We start from the raw sequence: 21,009 nt of genomic DNA on the forward strand, positions 1-21,009 counted from the left end.
GCTCAACCAGAGGCCTCTAGATTGGATCCATCTCGAGCTTGCGTATTACCTTCTAGAATGGAGCATGGAGTACTTCACTGTCTGCCCTGAGTTCACCTAGACCTGGGCTCTCACCCCTACTGGAAGGTGGGGCACACATTGTTTCCTGCCATCCAAACCAGCAAAGGAGAAAAATGGCATTTCCTTATTTATTATTACTCCTTTTTATTCCCATCATCCCTCTGAGAAATGTAGCAAAGCATATTCTGTCAAAATGAGAGCTACGGGGCGCTCTACTTTGATCTTTCCTGCTTTTCCCTCATTGCATTAATGGCTGTGCTGGGGTAACATGTCTTGAATAGAGAGCGGATCAACAAACACCAGGAAACGTAATTGTAATTATGGGCTCGGGGACATTGGAAACTTCCACAAGAACTCAGGGACTATTTGCATATCCTGCTCTTTTCTTCAGAAATTCAGAGCAAATTCAGTGTTCTTTTAAGCACCTGGGAAGAGATCCGAGAGAAAATGTGGAGTTCCCCTCTCTTCTTCTTAGTCACCGTTTAACCACCGACCTCTGTCATATGCTTCATTGGTAAAACAGTGACTTTGTGGCTAGCTTCTAGTGTTTCTTATTAAGACTTTTTAAAAGTAATCTCTATACCCAACATGGGGCTTGAACTCACAACCCCAAGATCAGGATCGCATGCTCAACTAATTGAGCCAGCCAGGCACCCAGTGTTCCTTATTAGAATAGCCTCTTATTTCTTGGCCTCCAGATGCCATCGAGGGTTCTAGATGTCATGCATACCCCATCGCCTTGGTGCAAAACTCACATAGCTGCCATTGCTCTAGCTCCGCCAAGGGTTAAATTGGTATCTTATTATTGACTTTTGTTGGTTTTCCCCCCCTCTGGCACCAGGCTCTTGCAAGTTTTAGAAATAAATAAAAATGGTTTAGCTCTGTTTCAAAGAGGATTTTCCCCTGCAGCCGATTTTACTATAACATATAGCTTAATATAAAACTGAGCATTCTGAATACAGTTAGTCTTCAAAGTGGATTAGGGATGTTGTGCTTTGGGCATCTCTGAGGCATTAGTTACAACACACCGCATCAGCTTTCCCGGTTGCTTCTCCCGTAATGAAAGGGATACAGAGATCCCTGCTTGAATGGTAGACCCAGATGTTAGCTTTTAACTTATGTTGAGTGCGATGGAGATGATAATTGAATGGCAAAACCACTCCCGTTGTCAGGAAGCAATGGAGTGTTCTCTGGTCCCTTTAGAAACGGGAAGTCCAGACATGGGAGACCCCAGAAGCTGGGTTCTCTTCGTATCAGTAGTAACGGTAACAATAGTGATCAGAGCCGTACCAGTCGTTCCTCTTTTCCACCTCGCCCCTTCACCAGGGGCCTTAAAATAAGCCTGTATTTTAAGCTCTCCAGTTGACCTTAGTCTTTACCAATCTTCGTGTGTGAGTGAGAAGGTGCTGAAATGATCAGTGGATCTCATACACGCAGTGTGAGTAGTGCTCTGTAGATACAGTGGGTTTTCATAGTTCCCGGTGGTGTGTGTTGGATGTGCATGAGCAACCAATCCCTTGTTGCCTGATGTCCATTATTACTACGTCAGTGATGAACATGCAATGTTGGTACGCGTGACTACAGGCATAAAAATAATACCATCATGGATTTCACTTAGCATTTACTACGTGCTAGGGACTGCGCTCAGTGCTTTATGTGTATCATTTTATCTCTCTAACAAGCCCTTGAGATAGTACTCCGTCTGATTCTGCACATGGGTCCACTGAGGCATGGATAGATTAACTTATTAGTACACGGTGCATCCAGGATTTGAACACAGACATTCTAGTTCCAGACCCCTCCTACTTATTTGCACTTAATTGCTAGGTTATACTGTGTCCCATAAGTGAGGAAATAAATGAGTATTACATGCTCGGAAGTAATTGAAAAATCTGCTGTCAATGTCAAGGATATGCCAGTATGTCTGCAAGGTTTGGGAATTCCTGTGTCCAAGATTTGTATCTACACATACTGAATTTTTATTTATTTCAAACCAATCATGGGATGGTATTCAGAATTTGTGTGGTATTTTGTACAAGATACATATATGGTCACTGGGTAGTCTAGGTGTATGAATGAGATATCAAGTCATATACCAACTTAGGACCATGATGCTGACTTTCAAGACTGAGACCCTTCCATACCACAGAGGGGACCAAGTGAATGATGGGAGGGTATAAACTCTGACATCAGATCGTCTAGTTTGAACTCCAGCCCAGCTGCTGATATCTGTGTGCCTTTTCTTTTTTTTGAAGAAATTTATGTATTTTTAATGTAATCTCTACACCCAACACGGAGCTCAAACTCATGACCCCGAGATCAAGAGTCAGGTACTCCACCCACTGAGCCAGCCAGGTACCCCTAGCTGTGTGTGTGTGTGTGTGTGTGTTGTTGTTGTTTTTTAAAGATTTTATTTATTTGTCAGAGAGAGCATGCACAAGCAGGCAGATAGGCAGGCAGAGGCAGAGAAGTAGGCTCCTTCCTGAGCAAGGAGCCTGATGCGGGACTCGATCCCAGGACCCTAGGACTATGACCTGAGCCAAAAGCAACGGCTTAACCCACTGAGCCACTCAGGCCTCCCTAGCTGTGTGTCTTTGAATGACCTCTCCATGCCTCATTTTTTTTCTCACTTGGAACTGAGGATAACAGCTATTCATTGGGTCGATTGGGGGATTCAAGGGATGGTGCCTGATTCTTAGTAAGTGTGCAGTAAATATTAACTAGTCTTACCATGATTGTACTCGGCTATTGATCTAATTTAAATCAAATTCTCTTCCCACCTTCAGCGTAGAACCTGGGTTTGTAAGTTGTTCTTTATATCATTTCCCCTGAGAAAACAAGCAAATTGTTTCTGGAACCTGGGCCAACCACTTACCCGTAGAAAGTATTGAGTGCCAACAAAATGGAAAACGAAATGTTTTGACAATGTGCTCTAGTCCTGAAGTAAGACATAAGAGGGTGCTGTTAGTAAAACAGTAACAGGAAGGATGAAGTAGTTTAGCTTTTAGAAGTGTGTGTGATGACTTCTGCAAATCTAAAACTATTCTTGAAATAAAGTTCTTTTCCTTCTTTCTTTCTTTCTCTCTTTCTTTCTTTCTTTCTTTCTTTCTCTCTTTCTTTCTCTCTTTCTTTCTTTCTTTCTTTCTTTTTTTCCAAAAGCTGTGGCAATGTGTTTCTGCACTCAGTTCTCCTGCAATTAATGGACTGACTTCATTGTTTGTAGCTTAGCAAACAAGCGAACAAAGGCGTCCCAGGGTAGGCCCTTGAACCTAGTGTCTTACTTTTGAAATGTGGGGCTTGGCTTCCTCTAAGGCATTTATCTGCTTTGGAACTCAAATGAAATAAACAGACATTTGGGGAAGAATAAATTATGGCTTCGTGTCAGCCTTATAATCAGGATTGGCAGGCGTTCTCTGGGCAGGGAACCATGGAAGGGGATGGTTCTGTTCTTGGGTGTGGGGAGCACCTGAACTTAAGTCAGCCTGGGTTTTCTTTTCTTTTCTTTCTTTCTTTCTTTTTTTTTTTTTTTTTTTAAGATTTTATTTATTTGACAGACAGAGATCACAAGTAGGCAGAGAGGCAGGGAAAGAGAGGGGGAAGCAGGCTCCCCGCTGAGCAGAGAGCCTGATGCTGGGCTGGATCCCAGGACCCTGGGATCATGACCTGAGCCGAAAGCAGAGGCTTTAACCCACTGAGCCACCCAGACGCCCCCAGGCTGGGTTTTCTGAGGGAAGTTAGGAGATCTTCAAAAGAGTGTAGGGCGAATTCCCTTCTCTCAGGGACGGTTAAACTGAGGCCATCACCAACGAGAGAAAGGATTGATTAAGCTCCAATTCAGGGCATTAAGAGTGGGTAGATAAGCAGCCATTTCCGAATGTATTCCTATTCTGTTCTTTCATTGCTCCCCAAAGATCCATAGTCCAAACACTCTTACCTAAGAAACCTGAGCTTTTAGTTAATCAGGAATGAATGTTCTGGGCAAAGAGCAATGTAGTTCCAGGTGACTTCTCCCAAGGGCTCCTCTATGATGTAGTGAGTGTGACGTGGTAATCTAAGGGAAATTATGACCGTATTCAGAGCTGTCCCTAGGGGTCCTGCGGGGCTGAGGCCTACAGGGTTCTTCAGCCTTCGCCTCTCCAGGAGATTTTGCCGTGGAGGAACAATCTCCAGAGAGTTGGAAGCTGGGAAACGAATTGCCCTGGGTTTCTTCAAATCTCCTGTGCTGCCCTCCGCGTTCACACCCCTTCCCCCATCATTTATTCTTTCACACATGTTTGCGGAGCCCGTACCCTGTGTGAGGCGGTAAGCTCTGTAACAGGCTGACAGAGATAAATGGGACATAAATCTTGCCCAGATGGCAGCTACAGTCTGAGGAGGGGTGGGAAATGCACATCAATAATTATGATACAAGATGATAATGATGTGTTGAAAGGCAGTGTGGGTAAACTGCTCCAAGGTTTTTTTTTGTTTTTGTTTTTCCTAACATTTATTTATTTTGGAGAGAGCGATCGAAGGGGGGAGGGGCAGGGGGAGGAGAGAGGGAGAGAGAGGATCCCCCCTCCCTGCAGGCTCCATCCTACAACCCCCGAGAGATCACGACCCTCAGATCACAACCTGAGCCAAAACCAGGAGTTGGTCACTTAATGCACTGCACCACCCAGGCACCCTGCAAGGTTTTTTAATGACTAGTAAGGATTGATTTAAATGAATATGGAGGACATTCTCAAAGGAGAAAACAAAGAGAAGACGCCATGAACGGAGAACAGGGAGAGCAGGAGTCTGGAAACACTTGCTGTAATACCTAGGAACCTGGGTGAACTTGAGAACTGGAAATGCCCTCTGAGGTCATCAGGTCCCTACCTCAATGTGAGACTGTCCCTGGCAGGTTCTGTCTCTGCTTGAACACCTCCACAGATGGGGTACCCACCATTTAGTTTTGGATTAACAGTGTCTGGTCACTGAAGGAAGTAGAGGAATCTTTAAGAATGGGGAGTGTGTTGGGGGTGGGTAGGTTGGTGATGGCGGCGGGGCGGGGGGGGGGGGACAGGAGGGAGAAAGAGGCAGGTCACTAACCAAATTTTGGTATCCCAGCGGATCTCTGCCTGAAGGGCAGTGGAACCAACAAGTGCTGACTGGCTGTTCCTTGAGTTAAGCTGGGGAGATATTATTATGCTGAAGATAGAGCTCAATGTTCTGGTGCCATGGTCCAAGGATGCAAGGGTGAACTTGCGCAGAAGGAGATCACGTGAGCAAGCCTTCAAGAACGGAGACTTTGCTCTGCCTGGCAAGATTTAAGCCAGTGACTTTCTGCACCCTGAAAACAAGTTAGATTTACCTCTTGAAACTAAATTAGAACCTGAGGACCACAGAAAAGTGACTTGTAAAGGTGTTTTAGTAAGCTACCTTTTCAGCGCTGGGTGGAAAGCTCCTGGACGTTAGCCAACCAATTTAGTGGAGCCTCGGGCTGCCCCATTTGTCGTAAGAGACCCACGGTCTCCTCTTTGTACCTGGAGGAGATAGGAGCATTGTGGAGACAATCCTCTATTGTAGAACCTCTAGGTACCAGCACTTGGAGAACTCTGTCGACTAGCCTCAGATCTACAGGTAGACTTTTTAACAGGTAAGAGGCATTAGAGACATTTGGGTACACACGAGGAAGTGGCAGTATGCTGATGTTATGAGTTGCAAATGGGAAACTGCTTCTGCGGCCTGAACAGGCCATAAAAAGTATTTCTTGCCTGTCTGGCTCAGTCCAAAGAGTTTGCAACTCTTGATTTCAGGGTTGTGAATTTGAGTCCCACGTTGGGTCTAGAAATTACTAAATAAACTTTAAACTACATGCATTTCTAGAAAGTGAGTCCCACTTGATAATTGGGATAATGCTTCTTTTAAAAATACTTAGAATTCAACAGGAACTCCCAAGAAAACCGGTATTGACTTTGTGGTGTGTTTTAGCTAGGGAACAAATAGAAACTGACTGGATTAAACAAAGAAACGGCGGAATGGCATTCCCAAATATTAATTTGTTGGCCAAATTGCAAATCAAATTAAAGACTTCATTAAAAAATGACAGAACCAGTTTGAATGGTGGCTAGAAAAATATATTTTACAAGAAGTTGAAATGGTGGGGCGCCTGGGTGGCTCAGTTGGTTAAGCATCTGCCTTCCACTCAGTTCATGATCCCAGGGTTCTGGAATAGAGCCTAGCATGGGGCTCCCTGCTCAGAGGGGAGCCTGCTTCTCCCTCTCCCTCTGTCACTTCCCCTGCTTGTGCTTGCGCATGCTCTTTCTCTCTCTCTCTCTGTCAAATAAATAAATAAATATCCAAAAAATAAAATGAAACAATTCTTTAAAAAAAAAAGTCAAAATGGAGTAGTACGGTAGAGTGGGAAAAAACACTGGTTTTGGATTCAGAATACCTGAGTTTGAATCACATCTTGATACTTCAAGTTCTTAATCTCTCTGGGCCTCAGTGTCCTTATTGCTAACATTAAAAAAGTGCAATTAACTCATTGGATTTTTAGGAGACCTAAGTGAGAAAAGACCGTGCCTGGCTCAAGAAATCCTAGGTGAATCAGAAAATGTTTAGGACGGTGAAACACTTGTAACCTATGCCTGACTGATTCCACATTTGGTTCAAGTCCTTGTTATCATATGTTTGCTTTGAACCAAAAGCGTATGAATCTATTGATGGATATTTTACAGATATATTTTTATTACGTGGTGGTGTTGCAAAGTTGTGTATAAATCAAGTAATATTTAAAGTGCAATCAGAGGGGCGCCTAGGTGGTTCAGTGGGTTAAGCTGCCTAGGTCATGATCTCAGGGTCCTGGGATCAAGTCCTGTGTCGGGCTCTCTGCTCAGCAGGGAGCCTGCTCCCTCTCTCTCTCTGCCTGCCTCTCTGCCTACTTGTGATCTCTCTCTGTCAAATAAATAAATAAGATCTTTAAAAAAAAATAATAAAGTGCAATCAGGGAACTCCCCACCTAAAAGAATTCTATTTGGGTAAAGCTAAGAGGCCTTCCCAAAAGCAAGTAACTGTTTTATTACATCTTTTGTGCAGATCTGCATGTTCACATGTTGGAATTAGTTCTATCAAGGTATTTCTTGTTAACTTCTTGCCGTGGGCGGGCTTCTGAGGGAATTAAATCGCACACAGAATGTGTGGAGGCAAAAGCAGGATGAGTATATGGGCTTCTGAGTGCAATTTGTTTTTTAATTTTTCATAGAGGTAAAAAGGCTAACTCCAAAATCTACACCAGAAGTGATAAAGGTAGAATCTGACCGAAAGATGCTTGATTTGCAAAAAGCAGTTTTAATTCCAGCCTTGTGACCTTGTCTGAGATTTATCTTGTCAGAGCCTCAGTTTCTTATCTGGGAACCTGTGTGGGACAGTTTGGAGGATGGGCGGACCACATATCTAATGAAATTGGACTAAATACCTCATGTTTATTGTATGCCTATAATTCGGTCACCTCAGAAAGCTTTATTGCTCATACATTTTCCAGCTGTCAAATGGAGTTAATACATGTCTTCCAAAAGTACCAGATTACTTCAAGGGAGTGATTGAGGATATGGGAAATGGGGCTCGTTCTTTTCCTGGAAATAGGGAGAAACGGTCACTCAACATTAAGTGACATGTTTTATGTTTATTTGGACACTTAAGTTACTCATCAGGTGGCTTCCTCATAGAGTATGCCTTATTTGTTTATTAATTGAATAAAAATATTCACACCCATAAAGAAACAATCTATAAAAAACAATCCATTGTAATGGATTCCTTTTGCAAGGCAAATGATTTGTATGACATGAATGATCATTTTGATGTGTACATTTTAAAGATCTGTGTTTTCATACACTAGGATTGCTTAAGGCCGAGTAGAGCTTTCTAGTTCATGGACTCGGGAAACTACACTAGACGTAACCAGTCTGGTTACACCCAGCGTAACGAATCCCCGAATCCCAATTTCAGGGCATTTAAAATACCATGCAGTCACTGAATTGAGCGAATGATGAGGGCAGTGGTGCAGAGGGTCAGGAATTTAGATGGAGGGTAGGGGGGAATGCAAGCAAGCCCAGGGGACGCCTGTCCCTAGGAACAGCCAGGGAAGCCAAGGGACTATTCCTGAAAAGTGGGGACATCTGACAGTGTGACTTTCATTAAAGGCCAGAGCTCACAGTAAATGCAGAATTTTACAGGAATTAATTATTTACAGTTACTCCCTCCAGATGCATTCCTTGCAGAAAGATAAACAGCTCGCGGCCCAGTGGGAATGGTTGTCCAAAACCAGATTACAGGGGCTGCCACTGAAAACCCTCCAGTGAGCCCAGCCTTCTGCAGCTCCTTTTCTGAGTCATAACAAAACGATTCTAACTTTTTGTGTGAAATGCTATGTAAAGGCTAGCATCCTCCCGATGCTTGGCAAACGCTGTTGTTTCCCATCAGAGCTAAGCAATTTTTACAATTTCGGCATTCATATCTCAAGGTAATTAGTTCTCACAGTTTCATTCAACCCTGGAAGCCATGCAGAGCGCAAGGCTCAAACATTCCTAGCTCTCTGGATCTTGGTTTGCTGGTCTGTAAAAGGGGTTATTTTCTGATTTGGAGCAGGTGGAATGGCCAGAGTTCCTGTTAGAAATAAAAGCCTTCTGTGGTGGCTTTAGCACTAGAAAGGCACCATTTCCTAGAGCCTTGGAGCCCTTCTTTTTGAGTGAGTTAAGCTTCTAGCTCTTCTGAGTCTGGGTCTCTGTTTGCAAAGCCATCTATTATCTGTGTAGCTTTGCCTTTCTGATCTTCAATTTTAGTAAAAATCTGTAACCTCCTTGTGCTTTTCCAAATATCTAGATCAGAATAAACAGTGGAGATACAGGGATGGATTAGTTCTTGAAAGTCTCCGTTCCATCATTCCAGAATTTTGTGATTCCCAGGACATAAGCTCCTTCACGGCACAGACTTCCTTTCATGCACCCTTGTTTTCCAGCACCTAGAACATTGTGTGCTCAATAAACATGTCGGAATGGGTGAATGAAGGAAGATTTATAGAAGATATACTCTCTTGCTCTCATCCCTCACCCAAGTGAACATTAGGACCCAAACTGTTTTTTTTGTTTTGTTTGTAATTTCAAGAATATACTGTGCTCTCGGGGTGCCTGGGTAGCTTGGTTGCTTATGCGTCCCACAGTTGATTTCGGCTCAGGTCCTGGTCTCTGGGTCATGGGATCGAGTCCTACGTTGGACTCACACTCAGCATGGTCTGCTTGTCATTCTCAGTCTCTCTCTCTCTCTCTCTCACACACACACACATGAATAGATAAATAAATAAATAAATTTTATAAGATATATATATATACCATACTCTCTTTTATACCTCAGTGCCTTTGCATGTGTGGCTCATCTGTCTGGAAGCATACTTCCTTCCTCTATGTGGAAAAGTCCTCTGCTGACCTTCAACCTTGGGTAGGCACTGTCTCCTCCATGAAGATCTTTCTGGATCAAATCTCTCTCCTCTGGGCTCACACAGCATTAGACACATGCCTCCACTCAAGTGTTTTCTTACCAAATTGTAGTTCTTGGATTGGTTTTCTGTTCTCCCCTCCCCTTCCAAGGTTTGAAGCAACAGAGGCCAGGGTCATCTTTGATAGGCATTCAAAATTATTTTAGGAATAAATGAATAGTTTCGCAGAAACTTTAAAGAATCCTTTCACTGTACCTAATATTATGGTATGCTTAGAGTTTCAGCATATTAAATACTTTTTGATTGATTTGCTAGATTACCAGGTACACAACCAAGCTTCAATTTTCTTCTCAGATACAGGCAGAACTCTGTTTTAAATGGCATAATCATGGTCACGTTTTGTTCCTCTAAACATAACATCTACCAACAAGAAAACACAAATACAAATTAAAAGGAAAAAAACTTGCTATCCCAATGCCCTAGTGTCCCCCACCCCACCTCTTTCCCTCTCACAAACACACGCACTGCTTTTCACAGCCCAGCTGTAGGTCCTAGAGGAGTGTTTAAAACAATAGATGCTCAATGACTATTTAAAAATGAATAGATTTCAGGGCACCTAGGTGACTCAGTCAGACAAGTGTCCGACTCTTGATTTTGGCTCAGGTTGTGATCTCAGGGTGTGAGATCAAGCCTTGCATCGGGCTCCACGGTCAGCATGGAGTGCTTGAGTTTCTCTCTCCTCTCTCACTCTGCCCCTCTCTCTTCTTGACCTTGCTCTCTCAAAAAATAAAATAAAAAAAATTAAAAGGTCATTAAAAAATATAGAGGGATCTCTGGGTGGCTCAGCTGGTTATGCGTCTGCCTTTGGCTCAGGTCATGATCCCAGGGTGTTGGGATGGAGTCCCTCGTCGGGCTCCCCGCTCAGTGGGGATCCTGCTTCTCCCCCTGCTGAGCTCCCTCTCTCTGACAAATGAGTAAATAAAATCTTAAAAACAAACAAATAAACAAACAAAAAACAGATGTCACTCACTCTTTAAACTGCCTAATTCCTGCAAGACGTGGTATAACCTTGCAGCCTGGATTCCTTCTCCGCTTGCTCTTGAACTTCTGACCGTAGCCTTTCCTCTCTTGTCCCTCCACTGCAGTTCTCTTGGAGGTCTTCAGTGACCCAATTACAAAATCTAATGGAATCATCTGCATCTACCTCCTGCCTGACTTCATTATGGCATTTGGCATCATTTATCTTTCTCAAATGTGATGTAATTGAAAAAGCGTGAGTTTTAAAGTAAAGAGAACCTAGTGAAATATGTGCCCATCTTCCCCTTGCTAGCCGTATGAACGTGGGCAAGTCACCTTTTACAACCTCTCATAATCCTGGGTGCCTTGGTGGCTCAGTTGGTTGAGCAACTGCCTTTGGTTCTGGTCATGATATCAGAGTCCCAGGATCAAGTCTTGAGTCGGGCTCCCTGCTCCACGGGGAGTCTGCTTCTCCCTCTGAACTTCTCCCCTCTCGTGCACTCTCTCACTGTTTCTCTCTCAAAAAAATAAAATCTTTAAAAAAATAAAGTCTCTCATTATCCTAAAACTAGTGTTTTGATATCTGTTTCTCAGGGTGGCTGGGGCGGTTAGATGGGATTTTGTGCGTAAACACGTAGCCCAGTGCCTGGTTCGCAGTAGGCATTCAGTAAACGTTGGCTCCTTTCCGGGCTTCCGAATCATTCCTCATTCTTGGTTTTCTTCCCATCTGTGTCTCTGAATAGATCTTCATAGGGCTCTTCCTTTCCTTGCTCCTCTTCTTATTCCACATTTTTTTCCTGTCCTATTTCCGATTTTCCCCCATCTTTTACCTGAATGATTTGCTGAGCCTATAGTTGATATTCTGAAAATGTGGAATGTTGACCGTAATCTCCCAATGGCCTCTGTGTAACCATATTTTGTTCCTCCAGTATGTATGTCCTAGTCACTAGAATGGATGTGCCTCAAATACAGTAGATACTAGCACTCCCCTCACAAAAAAAAAAAACTTGAAGAGCATTTCTTTATTTAAAGAATAAAATCTACACATTGAACACTTACCAACCTGGTTCTTATTTGTCCTCATCTCCTCTATGTCCTACCATATGCCCTGACTTATCTCTCCCTATCATCAAAAACCCTTCATTAGTTCTTTTTTTTTTTTAAAGATTTTATTTATTTATTTGACAGAGAGAAATCACAAGTAGATGGAGAGGCAGGCAGAGAGAGAGAGGGAAGCAGGCTCCCTGCTGAGCAGAGATTCCCGTTGCGGGACTCGATCCCAGGACTCTGAGATCATGACCTGAGCCGAAGGCAGCGGCTTAACCCACTGAGCCACCCAGGTGCCCCCTTCATGAGTTTTGATTCCTCAGTGCCTTCACTACAACTGTTTCTTTCTTTCTTTCTTTAAGATTTTATTTATTTATTTGACAGACAGAGATCACAAGTGGGCAGAGAGACAGGCAGAGAGAGAGAGGAGAGAGGAGGAAGCAGGCTCCCTGCTGAGCAGAGAGCCCGACGCAGGGCTCGATCCCAGGGATCATGACCTGAGCTGAAGGCAGAGGCTTTAATCCACTGAGCCACCCAGGTGCCCCCACTACAACTGTTTCTTTATCCCAGAACGTCCTATTCTTCTTTCCTGTTGGAATTCATACTTCACCTCAAGTACCAATACCTCCACAGAGCCTGCCTGGACCAACTCTTTCCCTCTAGTTAGAATTTATCAATCCTCCCACTCCTACCTTGTTTGCACTTAGATTTTGCACGAAGTTAACTTGGCCTTGCTCTGCACAAGCCATGTCTTACTTGTCTTGCTATATTCCTGGCACTAAGTAAGGGACCTCACATAGTGCTCTAGCCTAACAAGTACTAAACAAGTACTTAAACTGAGTCGAAAGTCAACATGCTTCCTCACATGGGTAAGGGGACTTAATTCAGCATAACAAAGACTAACATTTATAGACCGCTTCCGTGGGCCAAGCACTGTTCTGGGTGTCCTAGACTGTTCTGGTGCTCACAACCCAGGAGGGAGATGCTATTACCTTGATTTTGCAGGTGAGGAAGCCGAGACGGAGAAACTAAGTAACTTACCCCCGAATCAAAGAGCTAGTCAGTGCCGAAATGGGGTCTAATGCTGAGATCGCACACCTTGGGCCTGTGCACTTAATCACTACGTTATATTGCCAATAGTTTTTGGTGCCTCCAAGGAAAGTAGTGGAATCCCCAGATCATACCACCTGCAAGGACAGCAAGGAGACAGGGTGACGTCAGGAAGTTTCTTCCGGCCTTGGTTTGCACACAGACTGTCCTTGTAAGGCTTAGAGGACAAGAGATGATGTCTTTGCCTTGGTATCCTGGTGTCAAGAACACGGGGCAGCCAAATGTTGTTGTGCAAAATATTCTTCTTTGACTCCTAAGCCTTTTGATGAGCAGTTAAACCAGGGAGGCTTATCTGGTGACAGTCCTTCTCCCGAGGTGACGTCATTGTTCACCCTGGCCCCTGCCACCAAAGGCTAGCGGAAGCGCTGTGTGCGTTTCCCGTGGCTGAGAGGCCTCGCCAGCGCTCTGTCCTCGGCAACTAGACTCCATACAAGTCTTGTGGCATTTTCTTCCTTTCTTCAGGAGATGCTGCACGAAGTGGCTGGCCAACTGTGGTTTTAGTGAGACTGTTCGTTCAGCCAGCAGGCTCTGCCCTCCCCTGACCATACAGATCCCGTGCGGTTTCCTCTGACTACTTCAGTAGCTTGTGCCTTCACGGGGAAATGAGGTAGGGATTAGTAAAAGGAACAGAACTGAGATACCAGGAGGGGTTGACGCCTGTTCTTTCCAGTCCTTTCTCTTGCTCCTGTCTGCCCACTCCCTGCTCCTGGTCCCATTCCCACCCTACTGATTACTCCCCGATTTTCTGTTTCACCATGCAAGATACAAAAGCGGTTTGTAGGTTTCAGGAAGGTGTTTAGTATCCAGTCATCAAGATGCCTGGGGTCAGACGTGCATCTGTTCAGATGGATTTTGTTTTATGCTTTTTTTTAAAAAAAGAGAGAGAATCTGGGGTCTCACAGACCCCTGGCGATGGGGTGGGGACTGGGCCTTTAAGATGTCATCACTTTCCTGCTGCTGTCTCCCACTGAGCTCCAGTTGCCTGAGACGTTCAGAGAAAGCCAGGCTATCCATCCTGGGTCGTACATCCCAGTCCCTAACTGGATTTAGCCTCAGAAGATGCTTATCATCCAACCTGAATCCCCTACACCCCCCTCCTCTTGCTCAGCCGCAGAAGGAGAGCTAGAGAGTAAGGTCTGTCACCCTTCACTTTGTATTTGAAGACAGGTAATAACCCTGTGCGGCAGCACCCTTCACACTTCTGTCAGATTTCCAGCTTCTCCTGTAGTAACGAGGTCCACTCCTTGGAGGCCCGCTGCTTGTTTCCCTTTCTGCGTGGGCGAGCCCTGGGGTTTGCTTGTTCTCATGTTGTGCAGGAGACAGACCCCACATCCCAAGCCGGAGGGCGAGGACTTTCTGGCGTGTGTGGCAGCTGTGTTGGATGGGGCAGTCCTGCCTTGGCTCTTGGGAGTTGCCTATCCTTGGCAACCCTGGGGCAGGTGGGATGGGCGGTCGTGGGGGACCTGCCCCTTGTAGCTCACACTCACTTGGATGTGCCCCCAGGAGAAATGTAGCTTCACAGTACATTCCCGTATCGTTCAGTTAGGCTCCCTCCCAAAGTCTGGCTGCAAACCAGACTGTAGTTAGTGGGTCTGCAGAAGTAATAGACAGGTGCTGGGTGTCTTGTGTCTGCAGGAAAAGGGAGCCTGAACAGCTGAGCATAAACAACAGTTGCTTGGTAATACGAGCTCCTTTCATTTAAAGTCAGAGCCTGGCTGCGTGTGGGGGAAGGGAGGCCAGGTTGTTCCAGCTTTCCACCTGTCTGGGAGGCCAGAGGTGAGGTCAGCTCCCCAGGGAACACAGCGTCTGCTGGGGCCAGATGGGAGACTGAGGTGGGGAGGGGGAAGTGGAGAGAGGAATGCAGGGACTGAGATTCTGAAGTACTCAGTGGAAACTAGTCCTGAACCCCTGTCACCAGCTGCTTTGGGAAATTGCTTTTTTTCTTTTTTCTTTTCTTTTCTTTTTTTTAAAGATTTCCTGCTTCTTTTTTTCCCACTTGTAAAATGACTAATGGGATCGAATAGCTGCATATAGCTTTGTGATATCCCCAGCCCAGGTGAGGGCTGGTAGAATTCGGGTGCTTCCAGGGACCCGCTGTTTTCCTGAGCTGATACACCTGGGGGCCTCCAACGGGCCTCAGAAGACCTGGGTTCAAGTTCTGATTTTGCCTTTGACTTTTTTTTTTTTTAATCTATGACCTTGGATAAAGTTCTACCTCACTCCTGGGTCACTGGGAAGATAAAATGTTATGTGTGAAAGTCCTTTACAAAAGTGTAAAGGTTACTGTACAACAGGGGCCCCTGGGTGGCTCAGTGGGTTAAAGCCTCTGCCTTCGGCTCAGGTCGTGATCCCAGGGTCCTGGGATCGAGCCCTGCATCAGGCTCTCTGCTCAGCAGGGAGCCTGCTTCCTCCTCTCTCTCTCTCTGCCTGCCTCTCTGACTACTTGTGATCTCTGCCTGTCAAATAAATAAATAAAATCTTTAAAAAAAAAAGGTTACCGTACAACAAAAACACGCAGGATACTGAAGAGAATCTAAGGGAGGAGAGGCTTGGTTCTTCCCTCAACAGGCTTGTTGTCTCATTAGTAATGATGGCTCGCCGTCGAAGGGGCTTTCCTTTCTCAAGCAGTCCCCCTTTATCATCTCACTCAATGGTGCCATGGTAAAAATAATAATAATAATAATAATAATAATAATAATAAAACAGAAACAGCTGCGGGAGGATGGCATGATGTGTTCTGAACAGCGTTTAGTGGAAAACGGCTTGAAGGAAAGAGGGGAGAAGGGGCTGCCGTGGAAGTAAGCAAGGACAATGCTGGGGGCCTTGATGTCCTCGGGATATCTGCTTCTCAGCCAAGTGAAACCATTTCAGATTTCGTTTGGAAGAGGTTTTCCCTCAGGCCAGGTAAAATGTAAATGATTGTTCTCAACTACTGCGGTGCCCAAGGCTTAAATTAAATCTAGGATTTTTGATTTTAGGTCCAGAATCTTATTGTGGGTGGGAAAAGCGGCTTCAGTGTGTTGGAAGAGGGAGCTTGGTGACTTTTATTCCTTTTAAGATGCGTCCTTTGAAATTCAGAGAGCTGGTGATCAACTTCAAGGCGCCTGCTACCCTCTGAATCTCTCTTTCCCCCCAGTACCCATCAAACGGGTTGGCCCTGTGTGGTGAATCCTCCCGTACTTCAGTAGGCCCCTCAACAGGCAGGTTCCTTGCAGTGGGAAGTTATCCGATCCCCTGCAAAGCCCTTGTCCTTGGAGGAAGTCCAAGGCAGTGAGCATCCTTGGGGGAAGTCCAAGGCAATGAGCAGCTCTGGTGCCTTGACTTTACTCCGTATCCTGAAGTTTGGAGTTGCCTGTCCTGGGCCCTCCGCATTCTTGGGGCCGGAAGAACTGTTCTGCTCCTTGCCAGGTCTGACACCTGAAAGGGATTCTCCTTTCTGTGTCATGTCCGGGAGTTAAAATAGAGTGATACCAAAACCACCTTTGAGGGATCCAATGGCCGGATATGTAGAGTCAGAAATAAGACCAGCTGATGATCTGGACAGTCATTTACAGGTGGGCCTGGCCTTGGCCTTTTGGCCACAGTATCTCTGTCCCATTGAAAACTGACTTCCCTCAGTTGCCTGGCCTCTTGGACATTGATACCTTGAACTCCCCTCCATGGGTCATTCTGGGGCGTGATGGACCCATGGCCGGTTGTCATGCTTGATGTTTTGCTGACCTGTAGGGACGGATTTTCTTCCTGTGAGTTCTTGCAGCTTCGGGACACTGTGTCCTTCATCCTGGTAGGGAAGCTGGGGCATCAGCTCTTATCTGGGAACTGGACCCTAGAGAGGGGCAGCAAAGAAAAGGTGAGTTGAATTGTGGATTTAACGGTGCATTCTTCTGTGCTCCTCCTGGTCTGTTTGAAACCAATTGTCCTTACTTTGTGGGGAAGCAAATAGTGGAGAGGCATTTGTGCTGGGCTGGAAGGGAGGAAAATGGACCTCACAGCCTCTGCCCTACAAGCTTTGCTGGTTTATGCTCAGTCCTGATGGCAGATGCCTCACTGAAGTGGATCAGGTCTCCGGCCAGGCTCTTAGGGCTATAGGTACGTGGGTCTAGGGAGGCAGTGGGTCAGCATACCTGGAGCAGTGGCCAGGGCTGCTCCACTTTCTAGGTTCCATGATCTAGAATATTTTTGGGGACCCAGTCCATACCCCTTGCAGGTAGAAGCAGAATTGAATCGTCCCCCAGGAACGTTAACTCCCAGGAAGGCTTTGCTGGATGCTTTGCCTTCTGGGGGCTCAACCCTCCAGTACCTTCATTTTGTGCTTTGGGATGGGGCTGTGGTATTGACTGGGTCGCTCAAGATGGAGAGGGATCAGTCCTTTTTCCCTACTGGTCCTGTGTGTCCTGTGTCTCTCGGGTCCTATTGTCTGTCATTGCTTGGTATGTCCTGTCCGCTGTCCTCAGCTGATTCCACAGGAGAACTGTTCTGTCTTCTCAACTTGTCATTTTGGAAGAAGCCTCCCAGAACCTTGCTGTCACCCTCTTGACTATGCCCAGCCTTCCCGTGCCCCTATCCGCAGTCCCACATAATTTAAAGAAAGCACTTTTCTTAGAAAACATCCTGCTGAAAAGCCCTCTAGTTTTCCCCCAACCCTGTTTTGGGTGGCCTTGGGGGATGAGGTCTGAATTCCTGATTGCTCTGTTCTCCTTTCCCCCTCCCCTGCTTGCCCCCGAAGAAAAAGCTGGGCATTAGACTAATGAGAACTGCCTGGCCAATCGCTGCTTTGGGAAAGTTTGGTTTGTGATCCTGTTTCATTAGGCTGATTGGAGCAGCCTTTACTCGGAGGTTGAGTCCCTCCCCAAGGGATTTTGCCTACAGTTACCCTAGCTGTCGCTGCCTGTGCATGCCCCTTCTGGACAGAAATGACCTCCCCTCCCCTCCCTCTTAGCTCCCCCCTCCTCCTTTTCTTGTTTTCATCCAGTGTCTCGCTTCCTCTCTCTCTCTCTTTCTCTCCCCATCTCCCTCCTGCTCTCCTCCTGCCTACAGCGCCACGCCGGCTCCCCAGTCTGGTCGGCCGATCGCCAGCCGCTGAGAGTTTGCCGAGCCGCCCCCTGGGGCCCCGCGCCGCCGAGTCCCGCTAAGGCGAAGACGCAAGCAGGCCGGGGAGAGCGCGGAAGAAAAACAAGCGGGCGCGCCGCGGGAGCCCCAGGAGGGCGGCCGGGTGGCGGCGGGCGGCGGACGGGGCGGACCGGCGCCGACAGCCTGGGGGAGCGCGCACCGCCGGAAAGTTCGGCCCCGGCGGCGACGCGCGCCTGCCTCGCGGCGCTCCGGGAGACGAACTTGCCCTCTCCGCGCGGCTCGAGCGGGGAGCGTTTCCCAACGAGAGCGGGCCGAGCGCGCCGCGGCCAGGGGTGGGGAGCGAGGCGGCTGGCGGAGGGCGCCGAGGGAGCGCGGCCACCACGGGCCCCCATGCCGGCGGCCAACATGTTGGAGAACCTGCAGCCGCCCGCCCTGCAGGTGCCCGAGCCCCAGGGCGCGCCCGAGGGCAGCCCGCTCTGGTCCAGCTCGTCGACCCCCACGCTCCGCCGCCGGCGCTTCAAGATGCGCCGCATGAAGAACGTGCAGGAGCAGAGCCTGGAGGCCCGGCTGACCCGGGACCTGCCCGGCGTCCTGGCCCCGGGCAAGGAGTTCCTGCAGCTGCCGTCCATCGAGATCACGCCCTCCAGCGACGAGGACACCCCCTGGTCCAACTGCTCCACACCCAGCGCTTCTCCGCGCCGAAAGCGCTTCCTCCTCCGCAAGTGGCTCAGGGTGAGGGAGCGAAACGAGTGCAGTGAAAGCAGGTACGTCCCCGCGCCGCCCCCCCTGCCTGCTTCCCCTTTCCCTCCCCTGCCCTCCCCGGGGGGCGTCCTGGCCGACACCTCGCGGAGGAAAGCGGGGAGGGGGGGCTGGCCAGAGTGGGCTTCCGGCACCGCTGCTCCCCGCTTGAGGGCCGGGAGTACTGCGGCTTCCACGCGTGTCGCCCCAAGCCAGGGCCTGGGGCCTGCGACTTCCACCTGTGTCACACACCTGGGAGGTGGGGGGATTCCCGCCGCATTCCATCTCGTTCCATCCTCATAGCAAAGTGAATGGTAAATCCATGGCAGCTAATATCTATTGAGCCCTTATCACGTGCAGGTCATCACGGTGAGCACACTGTATCGCGAAAACTCTGTGTTAGGTACTACTGTTATTGCTATTTAAGACGTGGAGGTAACAGAAGGTGCGAGAGGTTAGGGGCGCCTCCCCTTAGACTCCTATTGCTGAACTCCCATTTCAATTTTTATGATGTATTTTGGCCACACCAGCTTGCCTGTCCTGGCCCACATGTGTAGCTGATGTGCTGGAGTTTTCATTTTCTGCTACAGTCTTCCCACCTCTAGAGCTGCTTTTGTGTTACTCTGGTTTGTATCTGCTACTTTTTTGCCTGGGATAATGTGGCATCAGAGTAGTGGGAGAAGTTCGGTTTGTCCTATCCGTGTAGAAAACCATAGGGCAGCTCGGTTGGACCTTGGCTAGGAGTGTGTTGGAGGCAAGCCCACCGCCTGGTTTGGGGGGCGGTGAGCGATCCTCACTGGCTCTTTGTAGCATGGACTCTGCCCATTTACTTCCAGACTCTAGGGTCCTGTCTCTAGGGTTGTCTCCTATGGGGGAGCTGAAAGATTGGTCACCTTCCCCAGGAGTCCTTCTTCCAGCCTGTTCAATTTCAGTCACTTCAATTCAACAAGTATTTATTGAATGTTCTCCTCAACGTGGTCTGGTACCAGCTGATGTTGATGGGATCCTGGAAGGAGAGATGGAAGGGAGAAATGCCAGCTTTGAGAAGGAGAGTGGGCAGAGACTTGTATAAGCAATTAAGATTAAGACCTGTGAGGGGCACCTGGGTGGCTCAGTGAGTTAAAGCCTCTGCCTTCGGCTCAGGTCATGATCCCAGGGTCCTGGGATCGAGCCCCACATCGGGCTCTCTGCTCGGCGGGAAGCCTGCTTCCTCCTCTCTCTCTGCGATCTCTCTGTCAAATAAATAAATAAAATCTTTAAAAAAAAAAAAAAAAAGATTAAGACTTGTGAGTTTCACTCCTGTGGAGGAGGTAGAACCATTGGAAGACATAATGATTTCTGGAAGGGGAAGTCTCAAACTGTGGCAAACACAGATGGGTGGTAGAAAAACAGCAGGAAAAGTGTGAGGTCAGGGACATGAGATCAGGAAAGGAGAACAACATGGACAAAGGCAAGAAAAAGCCGGGTGGTGGCACCAGGCTGGCTCAGCAGGAAGAGTCTGCCACTCTTGATCTCTTCAGGTCATGGGTTCGAGCACCATGTTGGGTGCAGAGATTACAAAAAATAAAATAATAGTAATAATAATAAAAAACATTAGAAGAAGAAAGAAGTAGGATGAGCCTTGTGTCTCTGAGGGACACTGAGGAATCAGTGGGGTTATGCCAAGCTTTCCAGGATCTCTTTTCTGTTGACTGAAAGTGGTTATCCTTGTAGAGCTTTTTGTGGACCTGAGGATAACAATTCTTTCTGTCTGGTACCTCATCATGCCGTCCTTTCCACAGAGTAGAGGGGAGGAGGCCACGCTTGGAGGGAGCTAATCTTTTTTTAATTTTTTTTCTTCTCCTCTTCCATTTTCTTCTTCTCCTTTTTTTCCTTCTTCCCCTTCTTTCTCTTCCTTTTTTTTTTTTTTTAAAAAGTAATCTCTATGCCCAATGTGGGGGCTTGAAGTCACAACCCCGCTCTACCAACTGAGCCAACCAGGAGCTAATCTTGAATGAAAATAGTTCATCACGGTTTGTCAGCTTTCCCTTTGGGTGCGAGAGACCCCGTTTTGATTTTGGGATTTGCCACACCTGTTGAGGACAAAATATGGGGGAAAGAGGCTTGCATTGCTGGCTAGGGTGAGGATGGAAGTGGATTTGGTTGGAATTAAAGAAGGCTTTCTTGGTTTTAGAGGTGTCTAAGAGAGTTGTGTCAGGGTGCCGTGGAATCTTCAGTATTCCTAAAAGCAGGAATTATTTTCACCTTTTAGGTGTAGATGAAGGCAGGTCTTATAAGTAATGGCTTGCCGGATTAAAAGAACATGAGTGCATGTGTAGAATAAAGGCAAACTCTGGATTCGAACCCAAATCGGTCGGACTCGGCTCTCTACTCTTAACCACTGTACACTGCCTCGTGTTGGCATCTCTGTGGATCTTGGTGAACACAGAACACCGTAATGTGTAGGTCTTAAAAATGGAAGCCTTCTTGGAGAGAAAAGAAGCAATTGAATGAGTAGAAGCTTGTAGATAGAT

At 47.1% G+C, this 21,009-nt stretch overlaps 1 protein-coding gene across 8 annotated transcripts in view; it reads left to right on the top strand.

The window, feature by feature from the left end:
- GRAMD1B (GRAM domain containing 1B) overlaps positions 1–21,009 on the top strand; it is a 242,751-nt gene that overhangs the window by 53,143 nt on the left and 168,599 nt on the right. For 5 of the 8 annotated variants that reach the window (XM_059183530.1, XM_059183486.1, XM_059183487.1 and 2 more), the window contains exon 2: positions 17,726–18,522. The exons of 2 other annotated variants lie outside the window; for them this stretch is intronic. In XM_059183530.1, coding sequence (XP_059039513.1) covers positions 18,149–18,522 — 374 coding nt within the window. In that variant the 5' untranslated portion in view covers positions 17,726–18,148. Of the gene's footprint in view, positions 1–5,661; positions 5,681–17,725; positions 18,523–21,009 lie in introns of those variants that run through there. One more of the 8 variants, XM_059183526.1, reaches the window with a different exon arrangement.

Source organism: Mustela lutreola, chromosome 1 (assembly GCF_030435805.1).
Source record: "Mustela lutreola isolate mMusLut2 chromosome 1, mMusLut2.pri, whole genome shotgun sequence".
Classification (NCBI taxonomy): Eukaryota; Metazoa; Chordata; class Mammalia; order Carnivora; family Mustelidae; genus Mustela; species Mustela lutreola.